The 11,929-nt window shown below is 48.1% G+C and overlaps 1 protein-coding gene across 1 annotated transcript; it reads right to left on the bottom strand.

Annotated features, from left to right (window-relative positions):
- Positions 1 to 5,436: 5,436 nt before the first annotated feature.
- LOC141042758 (uncharacterized) lies at positions 5,437 to 6,929 on the bottom strand. The gene is made up of 2 exons (XM_073511642.1): positions 6,583 to 6,929; positions 5,437 to 5,857 (listed from the first exon to the last, which is right to left on the bottom strand). Exons 1-2 carry the CDS (start codon positions 6,927 to 6,929, stop codon positions 5,437 to 5,439), a joined length of 768 nt encoding a protein of 255 aa, XP_073367743.1.
- Positions 6,930 to 11,929: the final 5,000 nt, after the last annotated feature.

Below are 11,929 nucleotides of genomic sequence, written 5' to 3'. Positions count from 1 at the left end.
CGTCGTCAAACGCTGATAGTGCAGGTAAGGACTTGTAAATGAGGCGTACTTCTCATTTATGGCAATTTGGACATGTTCACTTGTAGTGCTTGAACTTATTATTTTTCTTCTTTTTCTACAAGCAGAAGGTGCTAATGTTGTTAAAGTTGATTTTTTTCTTCGCTGTTACGAGGTTGCGCACGAATCGTGGGAAACGGTTAGTTTGGGATTTTGCACGTATCATTTTTGTCACTTTTTCTTTCTCTCATATGACTATTGTCGTTACTGAAGTAGTTTTAATTCATGTCATCTTTTGTGTTTTCCTAGTGACAAGCTGATGTATCAAAATAGCGAATGTGATGCCAGTGTTGGTTCTATTGCTAAAGCATTTGTCCCCACTGGCATGCTCAACTCAGACAGTGCTGACGTTGTTTTATATTCTCTATGTCAGAAGTACTGAGACACTTACAAGTTGATAGTTCCCAGATGGGTGACGGTCAATATTTTACTTTGTAGATAGGAAGATAAGTTATTTTGGCAATTTTCTAACTGTTGTTGTTCTTTTTGTACAACAGACCAAGATCCGTGATGGAAATATTGATGCCAATGTGCTACAGTGGTTCACGAGATCAGGGGCTGATGGTTTTGACCAAGTAGGTGAACCTGAACCTATTGTATTCATGAACTAGAACTGTCATGCTTTCTTGCAAGTTTGGGAGGTGGGAATGAACTTGAGTAGCCTGCTTTTTACCCCTGTACTTATGAATGATGTGTGCTTCTTTTTTGAAGCCGCACTTATTGTCGCAAGGAAATTGAACTAATACGTTTGTTGCAAGTTTGGGTGGTGGATATAAACTTGAGTAGCATTTATTTTTTGTAGTGAGTTGCTTACTCAATTAGAAATTATGATAATCTGATTTTTTTGGACTTCTGAATTTCAATTTCCCTCTTTTATTTATTGTTTTGGAGGCTGAATATTTTGTTTCATTATGATTTGTTAAATTCATTTTTCCTCTGCGAATTTTTTGTCAGCTTCTTTTCCCTACTTTTAATCCGCCGTCATTTGCGGCTGCCATGAAGCCTACTGAAGAATCTAGGCATTGGTGCTTGATTGTTCTGAATTTGAGGTTCCGTCGTTTCGAGTGTCTTGATTCACTCCGCGATGAAACCTGGAGTGATGCAGTTACATTCTTAAGGACCATGACAGATAACATAAAGAAGCTTTGGAGGGAGTCCAGCATAGACAGGGCCAAACCGTTCTCGCGGCGCATATTGATGGTTTCTCTTGCGAGTTTGTGCGGGTGCCGCAGCAGAAAAACACGTGAGTATCAGTTTTTAATGATTTATATTAGTTGTTTTTGTTGCTGGGAGGATGGTGTTCCTGCTTTTCGAATTTGTGACGTACCCTTTTGTATTTTGTTTTGTTAACAGGCATGATTGTGGATTCTTTATGCTACAAAATTGCAAGACCTATCATTGCCGGGAGGATGGTGTGATTGAAATCTTGGATTACAGCCACGAAGACATTCTTGACATTAGAAAGACTTTCTTGTATACCTGCGCAACTAGCGATGTGTTTGATGTTGACTTCCGGGGTTTGTTAGCCATCGAACCCTGTACGTATGCATGACCTTTTGTAATTTTTTGCAGCTTGTACTTCTTGACTAGTACTGTCATGAATTATGTATTTGAACTTACGCTTGATGCACTCCTTATTTTTGTATTTTGCAGGTGAGTGGCTGGATCTTGGTGAGCATGACTACAGGATCTTTGGTAGCCAGTTCTCAGAGCTCGAGCGTGTAGCTATTGATTTTATCCAGGGGCGTTCTCCCGAAAAGACAAGATCTGGTGTTATAAGGGGCGATTGGGAGCTATGAAAGGTTCTACGACTGCTTGTGCAGAGAGCCCCTCTACACCCAAGAATCCCATTGTGGAATTGATAGACAGTGATGATGATGCGTTTGACAAGATTGTTGGCATGGGAAGAGTCACCAGGAGCGCTGCTGCCAAGGGTTTATCCCCCCTTGCTGGAATAGTGGCCCGTAGAGCTGGTGTTGCTAGGAAGGATCCTGCTTTGGATTCTGTCAATGTTACAAGCACGAAGCGTGCACCCGGAGCTCCTATAAAGTTTTGCTCCCCTGTGTAGCAGCTTCACCCTCATAAATTCTCTCACGTGGACAAGGCTCGCAAGTTGTATAATCTGTTGCTGAGTGATGAAGGATGTGAGAAGTATGCCGAGTGAGTATCTCTCATTTTGTTTCGTCTTCTTTTCTTCTACTGTTTCTAACTGCTAGATAAATATGACCTAAACTGTTCCTTTTTATACAACTTGAACTGCTATGCATGCCTTATCTTGCTTCCCCTGCTTTTTGTTCTTGTGTGTGCTGCAGGAATACATTCTCAATGATATCTCAGCCTGATAATAGCACAACAAGCTTCACTGGGAAACGCATCTGGGAAGTTTTTGCACCTAGGCAAATGATTGAGAGTGATGTAATGGACTTCCTCATTGATGATTGGAAGCAAGATCCTGAGAGAAATGCTGATTTTGCGTCTGGAAAAAGGGTATTACTGAGTCCATATTTCATCATGGTAATCAATCAGATCGTTTGTTTCTGTTAAACAAGACTGCCTATTGTTTTACTAGTTTTAATAATACTTTGCTTGTTGATCCTTTCCCCCTGTCTATTTCTTTTTTGGCTTTTTGCAGGTTGTGCTTGACTCTACATTTTACAGTGATGAAGATAAAGTGTTTAATGTGGAGAGTGCAGCCAGAGATTTCAAGAGCTATGTTAAAGATGAGGAAGACTTGCTCAGTGCCGACCTTGTGAGTTCTACTAGCTGATTTTTGTATTTATTTTTTTGATGTGATGCTGGTTTTTATTTTGAATATTTAATATCTCTTTGTTGGTCATTTGTTTTCAGATCATGAGGCCTCTATTCAAACCGATGGTTTTAGCAAAGGATAGGAAAGTGAACCACCTTTCCTTATATGTCATGAATCGGTACCGAAGTAGCGTCGACATCCTTGACTCTTTACCTTATCCGAAGAACCATCATCCTTTAAAGAACACCTATCATAAAGACTGCGAGAAGATTGTGAGTGACATTTATTATCTGTAGTCGATTAACTTTTCCGCATCTTGGTTTCTGCTTTTCTGAGACCTGAAAATGTGTGGTTTCTTTTTTTTACAGATATCTGGATTGGTCCAAGTAATGAAGGCTGTGTATGGTGATGCTCAGTACAATGCGAGCAAGCAGCCCAAATGGGAGGTTTTTGCAAAGAAACCAATGTTTGTCAAGGTTCCACAAGGGGCGAACGAATGTGGCCATTATACTCTGAAGTATGCGGGAACCTATGATGGTGAAAAGATCGTTGAGAACATTCGAAATAATGACGTGGTTTCTAGTTGAGCATTTCACTTTCTGTGTTTGGCTTATTGTGTATTCTTTTTTTTATGTGTCATGATTTTTCATAATTTGTTTTATTGTTTTGTAGCCTCGTATTGTTGATTGGAACGCTGGGGATCTGTATAGAGTTGTGTTCAACCGGAATAACTAGCTTCTGGTGACGGAGCTTCCCAAGGAGGTTCAGGCTTTGGCTCCTGGTGCATAGAAGAAATGGTCATCATTTGCGTAGTGAATGGGATAGTTGTGTGATATATCTCTTGAAAGCATTGTAGGCTTTGTTTGTACTGTTTGGATGTCTTGTCAAGTACTATGTAATAACTGGTATATTTTGTGTTGTGTTTAAGTGTGGCACAATGTTTAACAATATTTTTTCCATGATGATAGTGTGGTCGAATAGCTGTTTCACTTGTGTATGTTTCATCGGGAATTCGTTTTGGTTAAGTTTTATTTTTTGTACTAAAGTCTTATAAACTAGTTGAACTGAAAACACCTTTTTTCAAGTGCATTACGCGTTGTTGCTGAAAAAGTGAGATTTATTTTATTTTCATCTATCCCAACCTAAGTTGGACCTTTATAGTTTATGTAGCCTCTTTTCTTGTACTTATGGTATAGTTCTATTAGTACTGAATTGTAATCTCATTCAACGTAAGGCTTTTAAAATTTGGTGTCACGGAAGCACTTGTGGATCTAGCGTGAGTGGAGTGACGCTTCCTTGTTATGTAGAATTGATTTCATATAATGTATTAGAACTAAAGTTTTTTGGGATTGAAATTATTTACGAGGAATTTGCTACGTGATCTCTAGGCAGATTTTATTTAAGTATAAGAAATTTTGCAAAATTTGAGAGCCAGATTTTTGTTTGAACTTCTTGAATTTTAGTAGTTGAACTTCATAGTAAAAGTAAAAGCACTAGTTTAAATTAGCTACATTTAACAGATAGCCCTATTAAGTTCATAATTACTTCACTAGTCAATGTGGACTGATGCTTCCGTTGTTTGTTTTTGTGAATTTCTGTCCTTGGTTGAACTGTAATCTATTTGGTTGAGTCTTGGCCTTCTTTCTCAAGGCATTAATTGGTAACATCATAGTACTTACCGAATAAACTAAGTTGTATTGAGATTTCAATTGTGCTAGTACTTTGATCCTTTTATTTTTTTTGTGTTGTTTGAAACTAGTACCTCACTGGTCAATGTGGGCTGATGCTTCTGTTTGTCTTTCTTATAATTTTTCTCCTAGGTCGAACTGATATCTTTTTGATTTAGTTTTGGTCTTCTTTTTCTAGGCTGTGGTTCTTCTCAAGGCAATATTTGGTATCATCATAGTACTTGCCGTATAGACTAAGTTGTACTGAGATTTCAGTTGTGCTATTACTGTTATTCTTAGTGTGTCACTGTTTTAGGGAATGCGAATTGAAGCTTCCAGTTCCTTTTTATTTTTGTAGAATGAATGTACTGTGTGTTCAAGTGTACCAGTACTTTCAATCCTAGCATGCTAGTGACTAGGAAATAAGTACAGATGGTTCTTTGCTTTTCCTGATGCAGTACTTAGTAATTTTCTAACTACTGTTAGCATGATGCTTTTAGTACTGAATGTTGTCCTCGGCTGAAACTTAGTCTTTTTAGTGTTCTTCTGAAACTGAAAACTGATTTTTTTAGTATGATAGTACTATCGTACATGACTAAGTTAAACTGAGCGTCCAAGGCTACTATTTGCTGTTGTCCTTAGTTTGTCTGCCACTGTTTTTTTGTGAAAATATCCATGTGTGATTTGTTGCTCCATGACTAGTGCTGCATAGCAGCCATCAAGTTTCATTCACAACCTACTTCAACTTCAAATGATGGATAAACAAAAAAGGAAGCTAGCAAACTTGTCGGACAACATAAGCAAACGATGTACTTGATATACATAGGCAAACTTGTTCAAATCCTGACAGACATAACATAAGGAAGCTGGTTCAACTTAATGAAAGCAAACTACAAATCTGAAACAACAAGATTAAGGACAAGCAGAAGAGCGAGCAACATGAAGGTAGACTTTCATGCCTCTTCATCCCGCGAAGTTGCAGTGGTAGTAGGGGTCAGCCTCCTGCTCTTTTGAAATATCCCAACCTGTCACGGTGTTTTCGATTATCTTCCATGACTTGTACATGGCATACGCATCTATTCCTGCATACTCGATGAGCTTGTCTAGCAGCGGGCTGATCCCCCACAGTTTGTGGTCTTCCTCCTTGTTGATCTTCTTCTTCATGCCTTTGTAGAATGGGTGGATGACGCTGCCTGCAACATCGGCCAAGGAGTCATAGAATTTGTTGTTGGTTGGAACTTTCCACTTGCACTGCATGTCGATGCAGTTGTTGGGGTTGATCTCCAAACCAGACTTGTTCAGCATCTGCTTGTCACCTTCAATGCTGAAACCGGCAAATGTGTACAATTTCTCCTCTTGCAGGAACTCTTTGAGGCGCTTGGGCCTGCAAGGGGGAGACACATATTGAAGATTAGTGTTCTTTTTTGAATATTTAATTCTCCTGCCTTTTGGTTTACAAGTGATAATCCATGAGGTAGATGCTTATATAGTACAAGTCATGGATGAATGTAGTTCAGAAACTAGTACACAAAGTCCTGAAATTAAATTCAACTACACCTTGTTATTTTTCTTTTTTGGTATCTTCAGTGCTTCACCAAATGCTTCACCAAGTTCAAGAACCTATTTTACCAGATTCAATGATATATGTGCTACTTACTTCAAGTTTAGTTTTCTTTTTTTGCTGAATAAAAGACCTATACCAGTGCTTGATACATCTTTGTGCATCAATTCTATATCAAGTTCAGAAATTAATTTGAGAAACATGTGCATCAAGATATGGACCTATACCACTTCACCAAACATCTTTTAATACATCAATTCTATAAACTATACTAGTGCATCAAGATCAGAATCTATACAAGTACATCAAGTTCAGAAATTAATTTGGTGAAACATTTTTCAGATGCTAATCCAGTGCATTAGTTTTAGATGATTAATCTGGTGAAACAAACCACTTCACAATTAAAGAAATGCATGTAACTTGAGAAACATGTACTCGTGCATCCACTTCACAAACTATAGTAGTTCATCTAGTTGGGAAACAAGTTTAATGAAAGTTTTAGGGAGTAGTACTAGTACAACAGATGAATGAATAGTAGTATGGGTTACCATTTTGTGGCCGCTGCGATGTGGTACACCAAGCAGAGTTCCTCGATGCACAACTGCAGGACTGCTGCCATCTGGGGAGGTACATCGTCGCTGGTGTACTCCACATCAACTCCGATGAAGCTCGGATACAAGCCGCCGCCCTTCATCCTAAGCCTGCTCATCATCTCATCGGCCTTGTCTAATTCACTGGTGCAGACGATCTCTAGCGTCTCCTTGCCGTGGAGCTCAACCCCTGTGAGGGTTCTGGTGTACGCGCGCTTCTCGCCGGGGAAGTGAACGTCGTCGAGGTTGCAGCTCTTGTCGGCTGTCTCGCCATGATGACGCTTGGTGGACGGTTCGTCCACCATCGTCCTCCTCCGGTGACTGTGGGCTTGGGAGAGAGAAGTTTCTGGGTTGTCTGTGGTGGAGACAGAAGCGGCGATGGTGGTTCTGGGAATGAGGCAGAGATGGAAGACAATGGGTTATTTTCCAGCATGTCAACGGGGATGTGTGGGAGGCGGTTCGTCGGGGACGTAGGTGTAGTGGTCGTGGGGGTCGCCGTTTGCAGTCCCTTGTGGCAACCGCCCAGTGGGTGGCGCGGGTGGTGGCCTGGAAGAACAAACCGTCCAATTCAAGGGTTTTTACTGTCGCACTGAGTAGTCTTGTCAAGCTGTACTTATCAGCTGCTTATCCCACTTGCACGTCTCAGGGGTGGTGATGATGGAATTTTGCACTATTTAAGTGATGTATGCTTTGTGATGTTTTCCGTGTGGAGGTTAAGTCTTGTTTTTCCACTGAAGTCTTATACACTAGTTGATCTCAAAACATTTTTTTGTGCCCTGGGAGTTGTTGCTCAAAACTGGGACTTATTTTATTTTCATCTGTCCCAACCTAAGTTAGGCCTTTATAGTTTTTGTATTCTCTTTTTAGTGCACTTATGGTTTAGTGCTGCGTGAACTGAATTGTAATTTCATACAGCCTACGGTTTTGAAATTTGGTGTCACAGTGGTGTGAGTGGCATGACTGTTCCTGCTTTTTTAGTACTCATGTCATATGTATGTGTCGGAGTAATTAGCCAGGGGTAGCCTCATCAGCTCCCCATGGCATTTCAAGACATCGGGGCCGGCTGCGCCCCTCAAGAATCAATGACCAAAACGCCGCCTTCTCGCAGCCGGCTGGTCCAAGCGGGCGGCTGCCAGAAGATGGCAACGCCCAGAAGACGGCCTCAAAGTGGACCGACTCCTAGCAGGCGGCCTCCAGAGAGGCCGGCTCCTAGCAGGCGGCCCTAGGCATCCTCAAAGTCCACACCCACATAAATACGATGAGACGGGGCGTGGCTATGGCACACCCTGCCACCCCCGAATCTAGGGCCAAGCATGGCCACAGTGCGTCGTACCCGACAGAGATCTCCCGTCACGCGCGGCACTATTACCACGCTACCCATGATATCACCCCTGTCAGAGGGAGCCATACTCCCACGACCGGCTGTCGGTACAGCCCGCGGGCGGCGGGCCCTACCCATCAGCGAGGAGCCAAAAGGCGGCGAGGCCTGACCAGTCGGCTCGGGGAGAGGCCGGCCCCTAACCAGGCGGCCCTCCTCTCCTGGAGGTTTGTGCGCCATTAAACCAAAAGAGACGGGGAGTGGCTACAGTGAACGCCCGCCAGGCGGCGGTACTGTAGCCACGCCTCCCCCGACAAAGCATGCGTCATTAGCAGCACGACTACAGTGCTGGGCAGCCGGCAAGACCCGCAAGCGGCGGGTGCGGCCTGTCGGCCAAGTACGAGATAGCCACCAGGGCCCACCAGGCGGCGGGCCCCAACGGTCGGCGGAGAAGCCGGCGACCGTAGACACTGACAGCCGGGTTTTACACCCGGCCATATTACCTTTGTACCCCTAGAGGGGTAGGCCTATATAAACCCCCCAGGGCACCCATGCAAAGGGTTCAGACCCCAGTTCGTCCACTCACACACATAGAGAGAGGAAGCTAGGGCTAGCCTTGTTCTTCTTCCCCCTCTAGAGAAACAGCTCAAGGAGCAAGCTTGTAGCCACCATTGTTGCTTGAGTGATCATGCGGAGACCCCGCAGAGCAGGAGTAGGGGTGTTATCTCCTAGGAGAGCCCCAAACCTCGGTAACATTCGCCGGCATGCATGTTTGTGCCTTACCCCCTTTCCTGGCACCGGCAACGTATTATTAGCCCCCTCCATGATAAGCCATCCTTTGGCATATGTCGCACCACACCCCCGACATTTGGTGCCCACTGTGGGGCTAGGTGCACCATCGTCCGGAGATCTGTTATGGACGGGAACCCTCTTCCTCCCCAGCGAGCGCAGCTAGCCTGGCACGCCCGATGGCGTTAGCGCCGACGCGTTGCGTGGCGCAGAGCTTGTCTGCGCAGCGGCTGGCCTCGCTGACATTGTTGGCGAGATCCGCCTCTCTGACGAGCCCGCACCAGGCGCGTGCGCAGCCAGCTCCGAGAGTTGCCTCGTCGATCTCCTTGGCAAGCTCGACATCGCCAACGAGCCCGCCTCCGATCTGGAGTCGATCGGCTCCACCGACCCGATGCTTGTCGACTCCGACACCACATCCCTTGACTCCTTCCCCACCAACATGGCGGTCATCGACGACCCTCTCCCTCGTGCCGACAGCGGCGGCAGCACCGTCACGGAGGTGCTCGTCATCACCCACGATGGAGCTTCTGGTGGCGGCGCCCAATACCTGCTCGAGGCGGCGCTACGAGACCTGTCTGCACCCATCGCAGAAGATGCTGACGCGAGACGCTGGAAGCCCGCCGCGTCTTGCTCGTCGAAAGCGCCAAGAAGTTGGCCACCATGAGACGCCTCTCAGAGGCCTACCAGCGCGAGATCGACCCCGCTGTTGGCGGCACGCCGGCTGCCGGCGGGCCCGGCCGTGTTGGCACGGTCCTGTAGCATGGCGTTGCCATCGCCAGCATGTTTGGGGCAGACCGCCCTGTCTATGCCACACCCACGGAGAACATACGAGCTGCCCAGGCGGCAGCAGATGAGCTGGACAACATCGAGGGCGACTAGCCTCGCTACATGACAGAGCGCGTCCAGCAGCTCATAGACGCGGCTGCCACGCAGAAGGACCTGGCCAGAGGGTTGTGAACCCGCCCCCTCACCGAGATCAAGGCACGACCTCCCGGACGCCGACTGGCAGCGTCCGCGACAGACGAGACAAAGAACTGGCTGCCAGCCGCAGTCGCACACGCCTCATCATCGAGCGCGACCAAGATGGCCGCCCACGAGCAGTTGAACGACGGGACGACTTTCCGCCTCCTCCTCCTCGCAGGGAGAGGTGCGCTTCCCCGGCGCCTGTAGAGCACCCGACGCTCGGCGACCGGCTGGGCCACCGAGAAGGAGTCGGACAGAACAACGCACGCCACCGGATCGACTGCCTTGCTCGATCCCAGGCGCTAGAAGAAGAAGACGCATTGCGCCCGCCTTGTTTCGGCACCCGCAAACGCGACAAGCCCTTTCCCAAAGGGTTCACACTTCCACGAGATACGCCAAAGTACAACGGCTTTGTGAAGCTGGAAGACTGGCTGGTCGACTACTCCATGGCCGTCAGCATAGCAAACGGCAACAAGCGCGTTGCCGTATAGTACGTTCCGCTCATGCTCTAGGGCACGACCCGGACATGGCTGAACAGCCTAAAGCCCCGCAGCATCAACAACTGGGTAGATTTCACCGAAGTCTTCGTCCGCAAATTCACCAGCACCTACAAGCGGCCTCCCAATCCTCGCCAACTCTCGCTGTGCGTCCAAGGCCCCAACGAGTCCACCCGCGACTACCTGACGTGGTGGGCTGAACTGCGCAACTCCTGCGAAGGGGTGCACGAGGTCCAAGTAATCGAGTACTTCACCGCCTGTCGGGTGGTAGGTGCGACATATGCCAACGGGTGGCTTATCATGGTGGGTGCCAATAAGACATTGCCGGTGCCTGGAAACGGGATGAGGCGAAGACATGCACGCCGGCGAATCTTACCCAGGTTCGGGGCTCTCCGTGGAGATAACACCCCTAGTCCTGCTCTGCGGGGTCTCCGCATGATCACTAGATCAGAATGAGTAGCTACAAATGCTCCTTGAGCTGTGGGGTTCAAGGGAGAAGAAGAGCAAGGCTAGCTCTTGCTTCCCTCCCTCTATGGTGTGTGTGTAACTCTAAGAAGCCAACCCTTTGCATGGGTGCCCCGGGGGGTTTATATAGGCCTAACCCCCGGGGGTACAATTGTAATCCGGCTGGGCGCGGGTCCGAGTCGTTAGTGTCTGCGCTCGCCGGCTTCTCCACCGGCCGTTGGGGCCCGCCGACTGGTGGGTCCCGCCGGTTGCCGGCCTCTTGGTCGACAGGCCGGCCCCACTGCCTAGGGGTCTTGTCGGCGGCTGCTTACTGTAGCCTCATCCCTGATGACGAGGGCTTCGTCGAGGTAAGCGTGGCTACAGTGTGCCGCCTCGAGGGCTCTCACTGTAGCCTTACCTCGTCTTGTCTCCTTAATGTGGCACATGCTTCGAGGGAAGGGAGTAGCCAGCTTCTGGGGGCCGGCTACACCCTAGGCCGACTAGGGGAGGCCGGGCCGCCTTCGCGCCTCTCTCTGGCTAAAGGGGCCCGCCGCCCGTGGGCCGTACTGGCGTCTGTCGTGGATGACGTTGAGGCCAGCATGGCTACAGTGCCGAGCCGGACGAGAGATGGCTGACCCGTACGGCGTCCTGTGGCCATGCCTGCCTCGGGCTTCGGGGGTAGTGGGTCGCACTGTGGCCACACCCCGTCTTGTCACCGTTATGTGGGTGTAGTTTTGATGGGTGCGGTCTTGGCCGGCTTTGTGGAGTCGGCGTGCTTCATGGCTGGCTCCTGGAAGTCGGTCCTCTTGGCGCCGGCTTCCTGGAGTCGGCCATCTCGCAATCATCTTGGGGGAGGTTACCGGGGCCGGGTCGTCTTTGGAGAGCCGGCCCCTGCGGTAGTCGGCCAGGGGAAGTCAGCCCAAGGCTTCGAACGCTTGAAGGCTCAATCGGCCTGATAATTTCTGGAGAACCATGGGTAGTCGGTTAGGCTACCCGTGGCCATTTACTCCGACAGTAGTCCCCGAAGCTGATTGGGCTTCGAGGTTGGGTGGGAGTCGAGAAGCTCGATCAGCTTCCTATCTTGACGACCCAGCAGCTGGGAACCGACTTTGGTTGGGGGCGCCGTCTCGGCGAACAATTTCTGGAGTCGGAGGGCGGGAGCTGGCCAGTGCGCACAACAGGCCGCGGGCCGGCCACTTGCCGCCCGCGGACCATGTGGCACCCCCCAGCTAAAAAGCCTGCCAGCCCACGCGCGCGACGGGACGTCGTCACAGGTCGGGGGCCCGCCACGTCC

This window comes from Aegilops tauschii, chromosome 3, assembly GCF_002575655.3.
Source record: "Aegilops tauschii subsp. strangulata cultivar AL8/78 chromosome 3, Aet v6.0, whole genome shotgun sequence".
Taxonomy (NCBI): domain Eukaryota; kingdom Viridiplantae; phylum Streptophyta; class Magnoliopsida; order Poales; family Poaceae; genus Aegilops; species Aegilops tauschii.
Note: the sequence above shows the minus strand (reverse complement) of the source record. Positions and strands in the feature narration are given on the sequence as shown.

Coding starts and splice junctions, on each gene's coding strand:
- LOC141042758 (XM_073511642.1), bottom strand. CDS start 6,929: ATGGTGGACGAACCGTCCACCAAGCGTCATCATGGCGAGACAGCCGAC. Junction 5,858..6,582: donor ATCGCAGCGGCCACAAAATG/GTAACCCATACT, acceptor TCCCCCTTGCAG/GCCCAAGCGCCTCAAAGAGT.